The sequence below is a fragment of the Artemia sp. Qi Xiang Cuo genome, chromosome 18, assembly GCF_049724085.1.
Source record: "Artemia sp. Qi Xiang Cuo chromosome 18, ASM4972408v1, whole genome shotgun sequence".
NCBI classification, from domain to species: domain Eukaryota; kingdom Metazoa; phylum Arthropoda; class Branchiopoda; order Anostraca; family Artemiidae; genus Artemia; species Artemia sp. Qi Xiang Cuo.
This window is the reverse complement of record NC_142811.1, coordinates 54,962,331-54,982,561: the sequence shown is the minus strand read 5'-3', so window position 1 is coordinate 54,982,561 and position 20,231 is coordinate 54,962,331. Positions and strand designations below refer to the sequence as shown.

The 20,231-nt window shown below is 35.1% G+C and overlaps 2 protein-coding genes across 4 annotated transcripts in view; one reads left to right on the top strand and one right to left on the bottom strand.

Moving 5' to 3' along the window:
• The window catches only part of LOC148941659 (protocadherin gamma-B2-like), a 283,199-nt gene that overhangs the window by 43,833 nt on the left and 219,135 nt on the right, over positions 1-20,231 (bottom strand). For all 3 annotated transcript variants that reach the window (XM_089104431.1, XM_089104433.1, XM_089104432.1), the window contains exon 13: positions 2,080-2,273. In XM_089104431.1, the coding sequence (XP_088960557.1) occupies positions 2,080-2,273 (194 nt within the window). The remainder of the gene's footprint in view (positions 1-2,079; positions 2,274-20,231) is intronic.
• Positions 4,038-19,356, top strand: LOC148941662 (uncharacterized). Its single transcript, XM_089104434.1, has 6 exons — positions 4,038-4,068; positions 7,906-7,989; positions 10,074-10,332; positions 15,188-15,454; positions 16,540-16,835; positions 18,966-19,356. The coding sequence occupies exons 1-6, from the start codon at positions 4,060-4,062 to the stop codon at positions 19,218-19,220; spliced, it is 1,170 nt and encodes a 389-aa protein (XP_088960560.1). The 5' UTR covers positions 4,038-4,059; the 3' UTR covers positions 19,221-19,356.

The window sequence follows — 20,231 nt, the reverse complement described above, 5'->3', positions numbered from 1 at the left end:
TTAAGTGCAATGGCTTCGACATGGCACAGCCAATCACTGTCCCAGAGCCAACCGAAGAGGAGGAAGCCTCCAAGCAGCTCTGCGTCGTTTTTCATCACTGACCACCAATCTTTCTTCTGGCCTCCAGATCGAAATTTCTAATTTTCAAGCGGCTGTGCTTTAATAGTAGACTTCGAGATGCATTGGTAATTTACACAGCGCAGACAATGGCCCAGCCACATGAGCCGTTGTCTCTTTACAATTTCCGAGACTGTGTACTGTTGTTTACAGCACTCGCAGATCTCCTTTTGACTACTCGTTCATGGCAGTTGACGCGTAGAATACGACGAAGCCAGTCCTGATCAAGGACATCGAGCTTACTACTATTTTGATCTTTGACAACCCTGACAACCCATGTCTCGCACCCGTATAGGAGAGTACTTCTAACGATCGCCTCGTAGACTTTAATTAGCGTAGTGGGGCTTATACTTCGACGCTTCCATAGTGATTCACTGAGCTGAGGAAAGCTGGTAGAGGCTAGGCGAATATGCCTTTCAATTTCATGATCAGATCCCCCCTCCGATTTCACAAGGGATCCGAGGTAGACAAATCCTATAACTTGCTCAATTCTGTTGCCGTCTAGGGCTATAGGAGGGGGACTCTAGGAATTGGCACACATCACTTTGATCTTTGTTCACTTTGGTCTTAAAATTACTACAATATAAAATAATATACACATTTTTATGGACTTTTAATTTTCAAAGTATATCTACGATCTTTTGACAACAGGTGGGAAATCATAATTTTTACATCCGGATCAGTGGCATATCCAGGTATTACCTTGGTGCGTTGGGTTTCAGTGGATGGTTATTTTGTAAAGTTTGTTTTATTAAATATATATATATATATATATATATATATATATATATATATATATATATATATATATATATATATATATATATATATATATATATATATATATATATATATATATATATATATATATATATATATATATAAATAAAATAAAATCATAAGGATCTTCAAATTGACAGAATACGAACACCTGATAGATAGAGGAAGATAGGAAAAAAGCATAAAAAAGGATACAGCACTGATGCTGATATCCGTTTCATGGCCCTTCAGCCAGGAAGTTCAATGGGGGGCTGGGGCCAGCCATCCTGTGCTTTCGCACACTTTTCATGTTTATCCTCCCCAGATTTTTCCAGGTACCCGTTCAGAGGGGGGTCAACACTGGCTAAGCTTAGAGTCATCCCACTGACCCCCTCCCCAACCAAAAAACCAGCAAGACTAGGACTCGAACCCTTGTACTCACAGACTAAGGATTTCAAGTCTAGCGTCGGGCTCCAGGCTCCAGAAAAGGATTCAAGTCAACTAGAGGAAAATAGAGACTCTTTTATTTTCTTTATCAGGTTCACTCTATAATAAACTTGTATTAGATAACAATCGATAATAATCAATGATAACCATTATCGGACGTAAAATTTCACCGAGAGAAAGAGAAGGGGTGGGAATTAAAGTGAATGAGTGAGTGTGAACGAGAAAGTGAAAGAAAGGATGAGAGAGAAAATGAAATGGAAAGATAACCAATACCGTACAAATGACCTCCTCAATTCCGACATTGAAAGAGAGAGAGGGAGCGAGGGAGGAGAAACACAGCGAAGAAAACAGAAATACAAACAGAAGTATTTTTACCGTCAGTGATGGTTCGAGCCTCTCTTGCACCCTGGTCAAAATCTCGATTAGCCCCCCCCCCCCCTGACTCCCACAAAATTGTCAGGCCATATTAAAAAAAATTGCTTATTAACACAATTAATTAAATACTATTTAATTATTAACCATTTAATAATTAAATAGTAATTATTTAATTATTATAATAATAATAATTTAATTGTTAATAATCATTATTTAATTACCATTATTTTCACTTATTAACTGCACATTCAGCTAGTCTTAATAAAACTACGAAATGATTAAAACCGTTATGTAATTTTTTTGAAATTTTGTGCACCTAAAATTTCTGAACGCGGATTAGGTCCCCTCTCTGTCCCCCTACCTATAACCACATCTGCTTACCGTACATCTGATCCCCTCAAGTCTAGTGTAATCTCATCAGGAACATCTTTGTCGTAAACTTGAATTCTGCCAAGGCTAATGTTTTTCAGAGTCATTTCTTCGCGAGTAACGTAAAAATCGTACGCTCCGAAACCAAACATTGGATCCCAGTCGTTTACGTTAAGTACTTTTACTGTGATGTGACACGTATCAAACTGAAAAAGATATTAAAATAAATTAATCACTTGGACGTGCATAATGGGGGGGGGCTAAGAGCACTGACAACCTTAGGCAATACTTTGAACTTACATACCCTTCAAGATGACGCACTAATAAATAAAAACATATGCTAACGGTAGGGGATAGATGAAGGGGTGTCTCACTCTAAAGAATACATCTGAGGGAACCAAAATATGAATTAGCAAAATAAGTATGTTTGGTGTAGGGGAGGTGGGTAAATACACTTGAAGCCCTCAATTAAACCCCTGAAACAGTGGGGAAAACTAGCATAACATAACACATATAAGGGTCATATATGTGCCAGTATTATGCGAGTAGAATAGAGAGCTCCCCCCCCCCCCCCCAAAAAAAAAAAGATGAGAACTTGTGCTAAACACGTAAGAATACTAAGTAAACACTCTCATTCATCTGTAAATTGCAGCTTGTTTGCCCTTAAAGATACTAGAAGGTATTTATTAGTTTTTTTTGTTTTCTTACAGATCCCAAATGCATCAATTTCTTAACCTTGCAGAAAAATGGTTGATACAATATATTGATTGATACGATACAATACAGGGGCGATAGGAGGGAGATCAATAATTGCAGGAGGTACTGCCAGGGATTCTTTTTAGAAAAAAATGGCATAAATATCGACTTTCTCAAAGAACCAGGTCTCCAAAAGTTATCGGATCCTTTTCATCAAATGTTTTTATTACGTCGGCTAAATATTAGTATTGTTTTTCTTTTTTTTATTACAAATATTCTGCCAACAAAAACTTCTCTTCATAAAATTGCTGAGTCTTTGATTGGTAAATGTCGTCCTAAATTTCTGGACCTTAAATTTCCCTGAATTCCGTAAATTATTAGGAAAAATTTTCTACTAGTGTTTAAAAGTGTTTCTACTAGTACTAAATGTTTCCTAAACAAATCACTCAATTATAGTAAGAAGTGTTCCTAAAATATGTCCATAAATTCCTTGAATTCCCTTATTAAGAAAACTCCCTAAATCTCCCTAATCTATATCTCCCTAAATTTCTATCTAGACCAGTAGCGGATCTAGGGGGGGGCGAGGGGAGCACCCCCCTCCTAAGGTAGTCTAAAGTAGTGTAATTTACTTAATTAACGACAGATTGCGTTAATTAAACTTGCTCCTAACGCAAGTTTGTCTGATTAAACTTTTTTGCCCCCCCCCCAAAAAAAAAAAAATCCTGGATCCGCCCCTGATCTAGACACTACCAGGCTTCAATCAAAGGGGTAGCACTTTCCGTCCCAAATGTGTTTAATTTACTGCCTTTGATCCTGCCTTTTTACCACCCCCTCCCCTGGTCTAGCTTTTGGTTCGACTTCCACAGCTTCTGTATTATGCACGTGTTTTCAAACGACGACTCTTAACTAAACTAGTGTAATCCCTTGACGTCTACGGTGATTTATTTTCCATGAGGTCACAACGATCCACGAGGGGTGCTCACTATCTGACACCTGATGTACATATAGGAGCGTTACATCTTCAATCACGCCTTGCAAATTATGTGCCACGCAGAGGCAGACTTGCACGCCACTGTATCACCTTTGGCACACTTAAGTAGCGCGTGAAACATGCCGGGTAGTGTACATAGTTTTAGGAAGTGGGCAACCCCTCGGCGATACGCTTTAAGAATTTCTAAGAACTTTCTGAAGAGTTTGATAGATACAAAGTGGTGCCAAAAAAATTGCGGTTGTGAATCGAGTCTTAGTTGATTTTAAACAGCGTGTCTAGTCTGCAGACAGCGGAATGAATGCTATATGATGAAGGTACAATGGCATGTTATAAAATAAAATAATGATTCTCCTTAAGTTAATTTTGTTATTTACATAAAAATATAAAAAAAGTACTTCCATGGATTCAACATATGGAACATTTAGTTTCACTAGATTATATTAGCCCAATTTCTATTGGATTTTAACACCACCCCTTCAATGAACGCGCGTATTATTTAACGGCAAAACTGCCGCAAAAAAAAACTTTTGCTTAAACGTCAAACTTTTAGACAAGACAAAACAAAACATAAACAATTATAAGTTATTACGGAAAACGAAATATAATTCTAAACTAGCCTTGAAACACTAATTAAAACATTAAAAAATAGCTACACTTTTCGGTAAAAAATAATACAGGCGTTCAGTACGACGAAGCTGCTAAGACAAAACTTACATACCAATACCCCCCCCCCCCCCTAAAAAAATCAATGCAAGAGGATACTGAAAATGAGGTGTGACCTACGCAAAATTTCTAGGTGGAAACGCAAGATAATGAAGATGTTGAAAAACTAAATCTCGTCAGTCTTAAAAGTACGATCTAACAACGAAACAACGTAATTGAAAACAGCCTAAAGCCTAACTCAAATCAACTAATTTTGTGTTTACTTGAACACTCCAATACTTGGCATTATATATATATATATATATATATATATATATATATATATATATATATATATATATATATATATATATATATATATATATATATATATATATTATATATATATATATATATATATATATATATATATATATATATATATATATATATATATATATATATATATATATATATATATATATATATATATATATATATATATATGTCAAAAACCATGTTTATTCAAAAGCCGTGCACAAAAACCGACACAAAAATGAAAAAAAAGTAGTAAACAACACATTTAAATGACAGTTTTCCGTTCCTCCGCACCTTTCTCTATAAAACTTCCTACCCTAATAATTAGCTCCTCAGAAGAAGTCTCCAAAATACCTGGAATATATCCTAGAAAAAATTTGTACCTTGAATTCACCAAAGTTTTGAAAATACTCAGAAAATCTTCCACTCCATCCTCATAGTCCCCACAAAGGGGATAATCACACTTAACTCCTGACTCATCCTCGCCATATGACTCCCGGAGTACCCTACACAGTGGTGAACAGTTTGCATTGCACTTGCAACCAACACTCAAGGGTTCTCCAGAGTGAGTTCAATTTCAAATAAAATTCGTCGCCATCTTCCACTCCATCCTCACACTCCCCACAAAGGGGATAAGCACACTTAAATCCTGACCCACCCTCTCCATATGACTCCCAGAGTCCCCTATAGAGTGGCACACAATTTCCATTGCACTTGCAACCAACATTTAAGGGCTCTCCAGGGTGAGTTCAATTTCAAACAAAAATCCTCGCTATACACTACTTTAATCTGCCTGTAAAATCTCAAGGTGCTGGATAAGCTTGATATGAATCCCTTGGTCCCGAAGGCGTACTTTAAACTCACCAGGGAAATTCTGGTTTAAGGGCTTGGTGGATAGCTTATGCGCTTTCGCCACTGGCAACGTAGATTCCAGCCGTATTCAGCGTACGGCGTTTTCAGCCGTAGTAGATTTTTCCCAAAGCGCTTGAGCTATATGCTATTAGTGTTGGTACAGGATTTTCAAACTAATTTCTTGCCAATTCAATTTTTTGCTTTGCGACCATGATAAAAGTATGAAATTAAAATAAACAAAAACAGGATCATTCATAAATCTTGGCTTTTATTCAATGGTGTGACTATAGTGTGGCATCTGGCACACTATCGGGTATCAGGCATAAAGATAAGCTAAAAAAAACATTAGCGTCGTACAAATCCATATCCAAAGGGGGGAGGTCCGGGGTTTGGCCCCCCCCCCCTAGAAAATATTTATCCAACTCGTAAAAACATGACAAAAATGAATGTAAACGAATTTTTGGTGCGTTTTTTAAGTTTTTTTTGTGAGCCCGCCCCTCGCAACAATCCTTTAGTACCTCCCCCCCCCCCCCGATAAATTACTGGATACGACCCTGGTGTCGTATTGCTTCATTCTTTCACTGTATAACATATTTTTTAGTTCGGCTGTCCTCTGTCACAACCTAAATTTCCATTTCGATAAAATAAGAAAAAACGTCATTTTCTTTCATTCCTGGAAGGAATAGATAAAGGTGCCGAATCTTGCCAATCGCCCTACCAAAGTTTCCTTTCTTCCTGTCTGTCAACTCTGTTTTATGCTGGACGTAGACACTAGGTTTTGGCTGTGGATCTGTTTTTAACCCAACAGATACTGGGGTTGTATCTCACAAAATATAGCATATTCCGACTTGGCCATGGGACTCGCCATGTCAAGATCGAGAGAGGTCCACTCTTGACTCAAAATCGAATTCTTGTGTAGATGCTAGATTTTGGCACAGGATAGCTGAGTTTACTATAACGATCTAAAAATGGGCTTACTATAACGGGCTTACTATAATGGGCTTACTATAATGAGTTTACTATAACGATCTAAAAATAACGTATGAAAAAAATGGGCGTACAGGTATATCCTAACCATAGTCTTTTGTGAAAAAAATAGAATAGAGAAAAAATTTGTTAAGTCAATTATAATCTCATAGGAAATCAAGAAAAAAAATAATTGCACATGACTAGATGTACAGTAACAGCTTATTTTTTAACAGCTATTCATATTACTTGTGTAGCTCAGAAGCCTCTCTTCTTATCTACTACAATATAAAAGGTGTCATTGCACACTTTATAGCATGAAATTGTTTCACTTTTCAAGCTTCTTTTTCAAAGCTTTTCCTTCATACCGAAGAATTCCGGGAAGGTCATTGTCCCCCCCCCCTCCCCAAAAAAAAACAAACATAAAATCCATAGTTTAAAGCTTTTCTTGCATTTTGTGGTTTTCGTCTCGAACTTACTCAAAAATCAATCAATCAATTATTCAACCAATAATCAATCAATCAACCAATAATATTAATAATATCAATAGAATCTGTCAATCAATATCAATAAATCAAACAATATCAACAAAATCAATAATAATCAGTTAATTATTCAATATTATTTGTGCCCAAGAAAAAAAATTGGGTTTCAAGAAAAGCCATAGCATCAGAAACTATTAGGTCCGCAGAAAAAATAGAACATCGATTATAATATATAATATTATATATAATATTATTTAATGTTATATATATAACATAATATACAATGAAACAGATTATAAAATACCAACATCACTCTCTATATATGTATGTATGTCCAGTTATATTATCCATCACAATAAAATAAGCCGCATAACTGATGTAGTACAAAAAAAAAGAGAAAGAAAATCACCATAAAAACAAATCAACATCCATGGGCGTTTCCAAAAGTACTTTCTTTTTTTGCATATTTGAGAGATCAATAGGGCAACAGGCAGAGAGGTCTACTAGGTCAGCATCTCTGAAAATCTTAAAACATACATGCAAGCACCCCTCCCCCCCCTTAGAAGAAAAGAGCTGTAAATCTGCCAAAAATAAGATCCTAGCTACCCTACATATCATTATTTTTATTTAGTTACATATCATTACGCTACATATCATTATAATCATTACATATCATTATTCATTAATGATAATCACTACATATCATTATTATACATATTTAATTATCATACATATTATACAATTAATTATTATACATATCATTATAATCATTACATATCATTATTGTCATTAATGATAATTACTACATATCATTATTATACATATTTAATTATCATACATATTATACAATTAATTATTATACATATCATTATAATATTTTTTATGTAGTTACAGGTCATCTTAGTTGTTTGCCTAGTTGTCTTCAAAGGGATTTCTTCTCAAGGAATACCAGTCCAGCAAGTAGCCAATTCGGTAAGATTTTGTTCTAATCGAAACAAAAACTATCTAGATCCTGTTCTTCACGTAACTTTTGTAGCAAATAAGAGATTAAATCAGATTAATTCAGAAATCCGATTAAACTGATAGAAACAAACAAAACATTCACGGACTGTTACTCTTTTTATATTAAGAGAAATTATAATTTTAACTTTATAATTAAGTTGATTATTTTTATCATGCGCATATAACGGACCCGTTTCCACTGTTGTAACACAAAATATATAAACATGTTAGTGACAATATTACTAACAACCGTGTCCAGGAGCGAATGGAAGATTGTTAATAATAATTATTAAAAATTTAACAGTTGAGAATATTGTTAGAAAAATTACTGATTGATTTTGAGCACAAAATACAACAAATTTAAAACAAAATTTTAAATAACCATGGACGACTTTTGTATTTTACAGTTTAACTGCACTTCTGTGCTTGCTTTGAATCTAGAAATTTAGCTTCTGATCTCTGTTTAAATTTCAAGGTCCCATTTTTTATATTCCCTTCCAAGTAATACACTCCGACGCTTCCAGCTGAAATAGAGCCATCGGCAACCGAGCCGGTACACCATGGAATCCATGGGCGCCCATAAGCTGAATTCCAGGGGGGGGGCAAACCGTGTCTAATTGGCACTTTTAATTCTATATGATAGAAATCTCGGAACAAAAATATAAAACTATGGCAGCATCATTCAGCCAAGGGGGGGGGGGGGAGGGCTGACACACCCCCCTTATGGGCGCCCATGATGGGATCCAAGGATTTCTAAAGTCAAACAAAACCGTGAACAACTTACCAATCATTATCTGGAGCGTCACAAGGAAAATTCCTTAGATTTCTCCAAGCTACAATTTATGGTAATTTTAGGTTGCTCTATATTATAGTATAATTTATACTATATAATATAGAGCAACCATGTAGACCTACTATATAATATAGACTAACCATGGCAGGTTGCTACCTTGAGGGCAGGGTGGGGGAGGGGTAAGTTGAGCATTGATGAGTGACAGACACAGGATTTTTAATTATAATTTTTCTCGTATAAATTATTATCTAGTATTATTTAATTCAGTTATTTTTATGTTATAATTCAGTTATATTATTATTCATTTTCATTATATATTTTATTTATTTATAACAAATCTAATTAAATATGTGATGTAATAGGTAATTTTTTACGTGGACTTTCGCGCGACTGCAAACAGTCGACAGTCATAGGTTTTTGGCCAGCACGAAAATGTTGTTTTTTATTTATTCATTTGTAAATGTTAGAAATTGAAATTTGATTTTTTTTTTCCTTGTTTTTTATGACTGTACACTTTTACTTCTCAGGGGACGGCAAAGAGGTACTACATCCACAAAGGTCTGTCCCCAATTCCATTGCATCCATATTTTTGACTTCCGTTTTCCTAATTTAACGGGTTTAAGAAACTACGGTCCCACCAGTATTGTATATAAATACTGAAGCACTATCTGCCATCTATTTTACTTTATTGATTTCCTAAGCACCAAAACTAGCATTCGGCATCCCCGGTTTTTAGGTATCTTCAAGTTTTCGAGTATCTTCTGTATTAGCAAGCTTCTGTCCCAACCTTAGATCCAAAGAGCAATGGCAGCAATGGGGCGCAGACGGGGAGAGCAGGTAGGTGCAGGGGGAAAAGGGAGGTTAGAGAGAATTTTCACAACCTGCCACCCCCGGATTTCTCCAGCCCCTCCCTATTTATATTTCGAAAATACTTTTTTGGTATTTTCTTTGAAAAATAGCCTTTTTGGTATTTTCAATGAAAAAAAAATCGAAAATACAAATTTCTCCCCCCTAGCTTTCAAAGACTGCATTTGGCCCCCACCAGCCCGCCCAACAGTTTTGTGAATTGATGCCACTGCCAGAGAGGCCAAGAGAACCACCCCAGGAAGTAGAACCAACATATGTTTTACTGTGCTCCCACGATTTGGTTGTATCAAGTTTGTTTTAGCTACCAATTATGTTTCCACGGTCTAACAGGAAATTGTTAGTTTCAACAAAGACAGTGGGAATAGAATTAAAATACGCTGTGTCTTTCTTTCAGGGTGAAAAAATAAGCAAGAGAAACTTGGCCCCTCCCGTAGCTCCCCGGATGGAGGATCGAACAATCCGATTGATGCGATTCATTGCGAAAGAAATGCGGCAAGTAAAGCAGGAAATGAGTGAAATGATGAACTTTTTGAGCAGCAAACAGGATTTAATCCTTACAGACATTAGAGATATTAAAATAGAATTAACAGAAGTAAAAAGCAAACAAAAGGAAAATATAGAAAGAGTAAATACGGAGCTGAACAAAATTATAGGCAAGATGGTGACACTCGTTCTTTCTCCGTGAGGTAGTTATCGTTTATGGCAACTGAATGGCCCCTAGATTTCTGGCCCCAACCTGGATTGGCCCCTAGATTTCTGGCCCCAACCTGGATTGGCCCCTAGATTTCTTTGTCTTCTTTTAAAAACCAGCAACAAGAGCCCAATACAGATTTTGGCTAGTAAAATTTTGGCTCTATTCGAAAGAGCATATTTAATTGAAATATCAAAGTAAACGCACAAGGAGCCTCAATTGAGGCCTCATAGTGAATCTCATCTGAGGAGCTGAATTGTGGCCATATTCAGCCACAATTCGTGAGAGCTAGCTTTCAAAAAGCTAACTCATACTCTACAGCTAACGAATAACTAGATACTGTTCTTTACGCAGATTTTTTCGGAAATAAGAGTTTAATTCAGCACTCAGATTAAACTGATTGGAATAAACCAAATATTCTAGCACTGTTGCTCTTTTTATATTAAGAGAAATTTATATTTACTCATTAGTTTATAATTAGTTTTGTAAGCAAAAACACATATAATTATATGTATAATTAATTATATGTACATGAGCAAAAATACAAAAATTATAAGTATAAATACAATAAAACGTCCTCCATGAGTTTACAATTTAACAGGAAGGTCATTCACACCTATTGCCCTGTAAATTTGACTATTTATTAGCTCAAAAATATTCCTTATCCCAAATATATTTTTTTTTTAAATACACCCGTCGATAAAATACTTAAGCAAAAGCTTTCTAATGAGTTTTGAAAAAAAAAATGAGTATCAGCAAACAAGACCACTTAAATGTTCATGTATTTATATTTTATTAGGCACAGTGTTTTAGTATTAAAAACTGGGTTGAAGTGCATTGAAAATGGGAAAACAGGAAATAAAATACCCATCATAAAAAAAAAAAAAAAAAAAAAAAAAAAAAAAAAAAAAAAAAAACAGCCAACATCTTCTATCACCACCTAGTAAAATCATAAACTTACTTATAGATATTAATTTCTTTATTATTTTACACTTTTCCTTTACAATCTGTCAAATATGAAAAACCTACATTTGCTAACCTGACCTAATAGGCATATTTGTGCATTTATTCTATTTTAACCACCCAACCTTTTAACCACCCAACCTTTCTCTTTAGGGCTAAAATGAGAGAAATGTTGAGATGGATCGGATACGTTTTGCGGATGAAGAATAACAGATTGTCAAGGATCGTCACTATCAATCAATCATTTAGGGCCAAGGGAAATGCAGGTCGTCTCCCAATGGGATGGAAGGAAGTTGTAAGGAAAAATTTAAGAGAAATGGAAACTTCTTGGTAGGGTATAAAATAAAGAGGAAGGCTTTGAATAGAATGGGATGGAGGAGGAGCGTGCGCAGCTGTGTTGGCCCCGGGCGGCTTGGCACTGCAGTGAGTTGTTAGTAGTAGTAGTATGTCTACCTACCTCTAAGGTTATACACTAGCTACCAACATCTAAAAACGTGGTTTAAATCAGGGTAGTTTGTCTTACGGTATACTAAAATTCAAGAGATATATATGACTGTGAATCGTGCGCTCTGGAGATTTTGAAAATTTATGGCATGTATATAGACAAAATCAACGTCTTATTTTTAATTGCCCCAAAGTAGATATTATCAATTACCCCTTACCGGAACCCCTAAGAACTGTTGAAACTTTAGCATTTCGCTTAAAAAAACTTGGCACATCTTCCAGAAATTGTGGATTAGATCTTTAGATCTTATAAAATTTCAACTTTCAAATCAATCCAGAGATTTAATAAAGTAAAACTCAATTAGGCTTTCTTCAATTTGTCTAATTTTGCTGAAAAACACTATAATGATAGTGGCGCAAGCATTTAATTACTCTATGTCTAATTTGACTTTAACCATAGGGGGCAATTCGAGGAGGGGTGAATGCGTCCCCCCAAGTTTTGAAATTACCTTTTTTGTTATTTTCTTCTAAAAAATACCTTTTTTGTATAAAAATGAAAGGGAACGACAAATTTGCCCCCCTCCCCTAGATTTTGAAAGTCATCCCCCCCCTAAAGTTCGTGAATTTATTCCAGTTAACAATTGTGTAATCCAATAAAAAAAATAATTTACTTATCTTTAAGACATGGCAGGTTGGACAAAAAAAATAGCTTTTGATTAATTCCAAGTCTACATATTTTAAAGGTAAACACAATTTAAGTTTTTTTTAAGATTTTACATTGTTTTGCTTAAATGATACTACATTGAAAGCAGTACTAGTAGTTCTTAATTAAATGTATGCCTCATTCCCTTCTATTTAGATGGGTTTTCTTTCCATTGGGTGTGTTGGAGATCAACGGTACCAAATACTAAGGTGACAAAAAAAATTATATTACTTTTTTTATTTTTAGACATAACATTTATGTCATTAGACAGTATATTATTAGACATAATATACTGGGATGGTAAAGGAAAAAATAATACTACTACTAATAACAACTCATTGCAGTGCCGAGCCATCTGAAGCCAACACTGCTACGCACGCTCCTCATCCGTCCCAAGAAGTTCTCATTTTCTTTAAATATTTTTTTACAACATCCTCCTAACCCGCTCGGGGACAAACTGCCTTTCGTTTGACCCTAGGTGGCAGGCCGACAAGGAAAATCTTTAGCAATCTATCATCTTTCATGCACAGAACCTGTCCTAGCAATCTCAACCTTTCACTCATCCCTGCCTTAGAAAGCAGGAACGACCCATATTTTCCGTACAACTCACTGTTTGAGATACGGTTAGTCAGTCGATTACTCAGAGCAATCCATAGGCAGTTTCTCCAAATTGCATATAATAAAAACATAAATCAAATATAGCCGATTCTACAGTAGAGAGGCCCAGAAATTGCTCACAGGAATTCTATTATACCCCAGTACTAAAGTACCAAAAAAATTAAAAATAAAATCAGATTCTTTAAATTGCTTCAGCAGAAGCTTAAACAGCCGTATAAGTCTTAAAAAATTAGGAGAACTTGAAAACTCAATTTTTAAGGAAATAGACCAGTATATGCAGTTTTGACACTTAGCCGGCACCAAATTTCAAAATAAGGAAACGTTTGTGAGAAACAAAGTACACCTACGGAACAAGTACTGACAAAACTCTCCAACAGTGACCCCGCGTACCTCAGCGCCTCTAGACACAAAGTGCTGTACTACTTAATCGCTCCGAGCCAAAGTACTTTGCTACGAGCCAATAAATTATGCTGGAGCGTGATTCAGGCGGCGAGCGACCGGGAACGTTGTATTAAATTTTGTAACTACGGTATTTAGTTGCCAGGTTCGCATAGGTATCGAATCGTTTCCGGAGACGCGGACAAAGAGTCACTTTTTTTTGTGTGGAGAGGATAGCTTTTGTCAGTACTTGTTCCGTAGGTGATTATACTTTGGTGACAAATCAGCAGAAAATGAGCGATAAAAAGGTAGCACCAAACACAAAGACTGTCATTAATTGAAAATAAACTGGGTAAAAAAGAGCGATTGAATGAGTAAAATTATGCAAAAATTACATTTTCTTACAAAATAGGAATTGAAAAGAAATCTATAATGTAATTGAAAGCTAATATTTAAACTATGCATTAAAACGTTTTTTACTTAAATTATCCAAGATTAAACACTGCAAATCATTGGTTAATTGACTTACCATCAAGACTATCTTTTCGGAAAGACCAATTATCCCACCCGTTATATTTATCCCTGTTGTGCTTTAATTTTTTTTTTCCATATATCAATAGAGTCCTTATTTTATTGTGATTCTGAAAATATCACTTTTATTACTTCTTTTTTTGTATCTGAAGCACAGATATTACATTCAAGTTTTTGCTTCAGACACCAAGAGCAAAAAAACAAACATGATGCAACCAAATGTCACAAAACTACTTAATGAAAGATCATCTAATTGTTTTGTGTGCCATGTGCAAATTGCGTAAAACAAGAAAAGCACAGTGAAATTTTCTGGGTCAGTTTCTGCTTATTTTTTTTCACGTTCGGTGTGACGATAATCGCAAAGATTTGCGCGTGACTTCTAAAGTTCATAATTCTGTAGCAACCAAACAAAGAATCATGGACAATTTCAGTTTTTAGGCATGAATCAGCTTAAGATGGAGCCAGGGGACAAAAGACTTTTCATTTTGATGTCCTTGGTACTTTAAAAAACATAAAGCAAATATAGCATACCAGATTAAAAATATAATAGATGGGGCCGAAAATTATTCACATGAATTCAATTGTGCACAAAAAATATATGGCAGATCCTACGGCGGATAGGCTCAGGAATTACGAAAAATGAATTCAATTATACCCCAATGTTAACATATTGAAAGAAAATATAACATATCCTATGGTTAATGTACCCCTTTCTGTGAAATTGCCTGTTTCATTTCCAGGAAAATAATCTTTCTTTCCATTATAAAGTTTCTTATTCCAATTTAACATATCTCACTCATTAATAAAAGAGCTTTGCCCTAATAAAATTGCTAAAAAAAAATGCCAAATGAAATTGCCCTAATAAAAGAAAATTACTAAAATTAAAATAAGGCGAAAAAATATCAGATACAAGATACAGTAGTAAAAATTCAGAAGAAATCACCGTTTCTACCTCAAGACGGAGCAAATTTTTTTTGAATTTTCAGCATTTTGAATTTATTTTTGAAAATTATACAAAGCTGCTAAAACCTTCCAAAATAATTGGTATATTTCCTTTATTGCATTTCAATTGCATATTTAATTGCTACATTTTATATAACCTACACTTTAAGTAATAGAGTAATTAAGTTCCATTTAGTTATAAAACTTAGTCACGGGTGTCACCATCTTTTCTATACAGATGAACAAGAAGAAAGAGCAAACATGTTGGAACGAAATATATTTGGAAGATTGGAACGCACCTTAATCCGTACCAGAGAAAGATTTGACACTTTATCAAAAGATTTACCAGAAACAGTTGCTAAGAGTGTTTCAAGTTCCATTAACACACTCAAAACAGAATGCTGTAAGGAACACAAAAATATTTCCCAAATTGTTTTACCCGCTGTGATGACGTTAATTCCACCTATTGAATCTTTTGCTGTTGGTACATTTAAAGAGTTCAAAGGTAAATCTTGGTCAGAGTTGCGTCTCCTCAATTATATAAGAATAAGGATCCTTACGTCTTGGTTTCCCAAAATGGAAGTAGTCACTTTCTTATACCGCAAAGACAGCAGAACCGAATTTCCGGGTCATTTTTTAGCAAAAAAGCCCACTTTGCCGTTTTTGTTTTTTTGCTTCCCTCCAGTCTCTAATCCCGCTATGGGGGATAAATAAAAATTCTGGCCCTCACAAACGTATCCAGGCTTCACTCGGTTGTTACTCGGGACTTTGCATCAAGTACAGGTAACTGCCTCGCTATACTTCTGCAGAATAATATATTGAAAGTTGAAAATTTTAAATGTTTAAAAAATTGAAATAATACATTTCACAGTTGAAAAGACTGAAAAATAGGAAGATGAGTCTTGGAATTAAGATTAGGATGCTAGAAGGGGTCAAGACAGGGGTTAAGCATTGCTTTCAACCTTTGCAGTAACAAGCCGTCTGAGAATAAGACAGTGGAATATCCTCCTCCTCCATCCTAATCCTCACAAAATGTCACTCTTCGCTCTCTCTCATTAAGTTTGTTTCTTTCAAATCCTTTCTTCCCTCCCCACCCCACCTTACCACCCTATTTGAGATTGTTTGCTTTTCTGTTAACCCTAGATAGGAAGTCAAAACTTCACGAAGCTGAGATAAGATTTTATTCATAATCAACACACACACAATAATACACATACACATACATACAATAATTATCATGTCTCCTTAAAAGTCTTGTATTTTAGGGTTTCAAAGACTAAATGGTTAAGTAATTAATATACACAATTTTAATATCTTTGCCCGGACCAAGAACACCAGATGAGTTTTTGTTGGGAGGAGGCTGTCTAAAATTCCCAGATTTGAAATCAACATCCAAAGATATTAAATTATATTAATATACTTGTATACCTAGTATAATTTTTGAGGGTAATGTTAAATGTACATACTTTTCTTATGATCCCAAGCTCAGGACTGAAATCCAAAGATTTTGGGAAAATACCGCAAGAATCGGCAACCCTGGTAGAAAGTTTAAAAAATGGCAACTCTGACCATGATTTTCCATGCATACAGAAATGAAAGAGAACCTGCATCAGCTTAGCAATACAACTTCAACCCGGATGTCATGGCTGTCGACGGCAATTACCAAAGTCCATGAAAGTGTTCAAACAGGTGCTGAATTTATACAAAATAGCTTAATATCTGCCTTGGCAGACATTCAAGGAATAGTAGTATCTGAAGTGAAATACTCTCAGTATAATACATTAGTGAAACTTGAAGAAATGTTGCCATTTGTTGGGAGGAACGTTAGTATGACCATGAACGAAGTTGCGGATAAGATGGAAGAAAGAATTGATGGAATGATTCAAGTATCTGGCTTTCTATATCACGGCTTTCACTACCTTGATTTGCTTTTAAATCTGTCATGTACATAGGAATACTGAGGGGTCTTTTAATTCAGGACCTTTTGAAAATGTACTTTGAGATCCAGTCACCTCAAATGTTTAGTATATTGAAAAAAAAAACAGCATTTTAGATTTAAATAAATAAAGAGGGAGGGGGAGGGGCAGAGTCGACCAAGGAAGAGAGAGAGAGTGACTGTGTGTAAGAGAAAGGTGAAAGAGAATAAGGACAGAGGAATGGGATACAGAAAATGTACAAAGGAGGAAGGAAAAGAAGAAGAGAAATAAGTAAATTCAAATTCTTTCGAAGGTGAAATTCCTTCTTTATGTCTTTCAAGAAGTTCTATTAACGTACACACAGAGTATAGTAGCAGATATATTCACAGCATGCTTTTTTTTAGAAGACAGAGAGAGGGATATACTTTTCTTAGGAGGCAGAGAGACGGGTATTTTTTTAGGAGACAGAGAGAGGGATATCATTATTTTAGGAGACATAGAGAGGGGTAATTTTTTTTAAGAAACAGAGAAAGGGATATACTTTCTTTAGGAGACACATAGAGAGATATACATTTTTTAGGAGACAGAGAGAAGGATATACTCTTTTAAGGAGACAAAGAGAGGGATATACTTGCTTAGGAAAGAGAGAGAGAGGGATATACTTTTCTTAGGAGGCAGAGAGACGGGTATTTTTTTAGGAGACAGAGAGAGGGATATCATTATTTTAGGAGACATAGAGATGGATAATTTTTTTTTAAGAAACAGAGAAAGGGATATACTTTCTTTAGGAGACACATAGAGATATATACATTTTTTAGGAGACAGAGAGAAGGATATACTCTTTTAAGGAGACAAAGAGAGGGATATACTTGCTTAGGATAGAGAGAGAGAGGGATATACTTTTCTTAGGAGGCAGAGAGACGGGTATTTTCTTAGGAGACAGAGAGAGGGATATGATTATTTTAGGAGACATAGAGAGGGGCAATTTTTTTTTAAGAAACAGAGAAAGGGATATACTTTCTTTAGGAGACACATAGAGAGATATACATGTTTTAGGAGACAGAGAGAAGGATATACTATTTTAAGGAGACAAAGAGAGGAATATACTTGCTTAGGAAAGAGAGAGGGAGGGATATACTTTTCTTAGGAGGCAGAGAGACGGGTATTTTTTTAGGAGACAGAGAGAGGGATATGATTATTTTAGGAGACATAAAGAGGGGTAATTTTTTTTTTAAGAAACAGAGAAAGGGATATACTTTCTTTAGGAGACACATAGAGAGATATACATTTTTTAGGAGACAGAGAGAAGGATATACTCTTTAAAGGAGACAAAGAGAGAGATATACTTGCTTAGGAAAGAAAGAGAGAGGGATATACTTTTTTTAGGAGACAGAGAGAGGGGTATGCTTTTTTTAGGAGACAGAGATAGGGATATAATGAGAAAGAGAGGGAAAAATAAATTCATGAAGGCCTGTAATAGCATAGCTTTGGCTTAAATTCATAATTAATTAAAAATTAGGTTCAGCACTTTGGTATTACTTCGAAACTTAAAAAAATTACTAAATGTTCGATATCATTCAATTGAATGAAGTGATATGATACCCGGTAGAAACCTCTTAAGCATATGAAGTCTCTCAGCATAAGAATCGAGAGGAAGTTCAATGTTGTACAACCAATCGTTATTAAAGCCAAACGAAAGGCAGGTCATTCCAAATGGGATGGGAGGATGCCCATCCCATTTACCCATCCCTCAAACGAAACATTTAGCCGTGTTGGCCTCAAGCGGATTGATGCTGCAGTGAGTTGTTAGTAGTAGTAGTAGTAGTAATCGTTATCATAGGTAGGTCAAATTCTCAACAGGAGGTATAGGTGTTATCTATTTGTTTGGTTTTTTACTTAAAATCTGCATACGTAGGTTTTTTTTTACTAATAATTGAATTGCCGACTTTTCTAATTTTTTAAGATAAATGTGGTTGTGTAAACTAAACCAGAATGGTTGATCAACCCTTGCCTGAGGCAAGCTTCTTGAAAAAAGGATTAAGTCCAGGATTTATGTGCGTATTCTCTTGGATTATATAGAAAGCCAGATATTTTTTATAGGATTACAAAAATGAGATTATAGATTCCGTTACTACACATGCAAAATATCGCAATGAAACAAGTGATGCGATGAAAGAAGATCGAATCAAAATAATAAAAAACATATCAGGTATTCGAGCGGAAATAACGAAGTTGTCGGAAAACCTTCAATATCGAATTGCAGAAAGTGAATCAGAACTGAAGTATGAAATAAGACTAATCGAAAATCAATTGGAAAAACAGTTCAGAGAATATGCATTGCCCGAAAATTGGTGAATAATAGAAATCAGTTTATGTTTTTGATGTGAATATTTAGCTACCTCAATATTATTGGACAAACTCAGCAATAATACGTTTTCCAATTTAAAGCTTCTCTTTTGTACAAAATATATTATTATACAAAGACTTTTAGCTGTTGTAAAGTCTTTTTTTGTGTTATCTGAAACATAATTTCTTTTAAGTATGTCTTGTACATAGGCACAGCCTAGGTATATGTATACACTATACAGTCATGCACAATGTTTCTGAAATGGGACACATCACAGCGCCACAAACGGACGTGGACAGCGGAATGAACCACAGTAAAGGTAATATACAGTAGCGAAAAGTATATACTTATACTGTGGGAGTGAACTATTGATTAATTACCTAATAACGTATCAAATCACAGCAAATGTATACAAATTCGTCACTGCGCATGCGCGAAGGAGGCGCTAAGGAGAAATCAAAGTATAAACACATACAACAAGTACTGACAAAACCTATCCTCTCCACACAAAAAAAAGTGACCCTTTGTCCGCGTCTCCGGAGACGATTCCATACCTATGCGAACCTGGCACCTAAATTTTTCAAGTTCCGTAGGTGATTATACTTGTTCCGTAAAAGCTGTATTAAATTTAATTTATTGGGTCGGAGCGATTAAGCAGTACAACATTTTCCATCTAGAGGCGCTGAGGTTACACCCAATGGGTTACACCCATTGGGTGTAACATTCACAGTTGAGTTTGAGAATAATAATAAGTTACCTTTTCTGGATATTCTATTAATTAAAAGGGATCTCTTTTTACTTGTCTATATCTGCAGAAAACAGATGCAAAACGATAAGTATTTAAATTTTTATTCTTACCACTCAGTGTTGGTGAAAAGGGGGGTTGTAATTTCAATAGTGGATAGAGCCTTTAGAATTTGTTCTCGGGACTTGCTGGATTCGGAATTGTTATACTTGAGGGATATTTTGTTTTGTAATAGTTATCCAATTAATTTCATTGATAAAATAATTGAAAATAG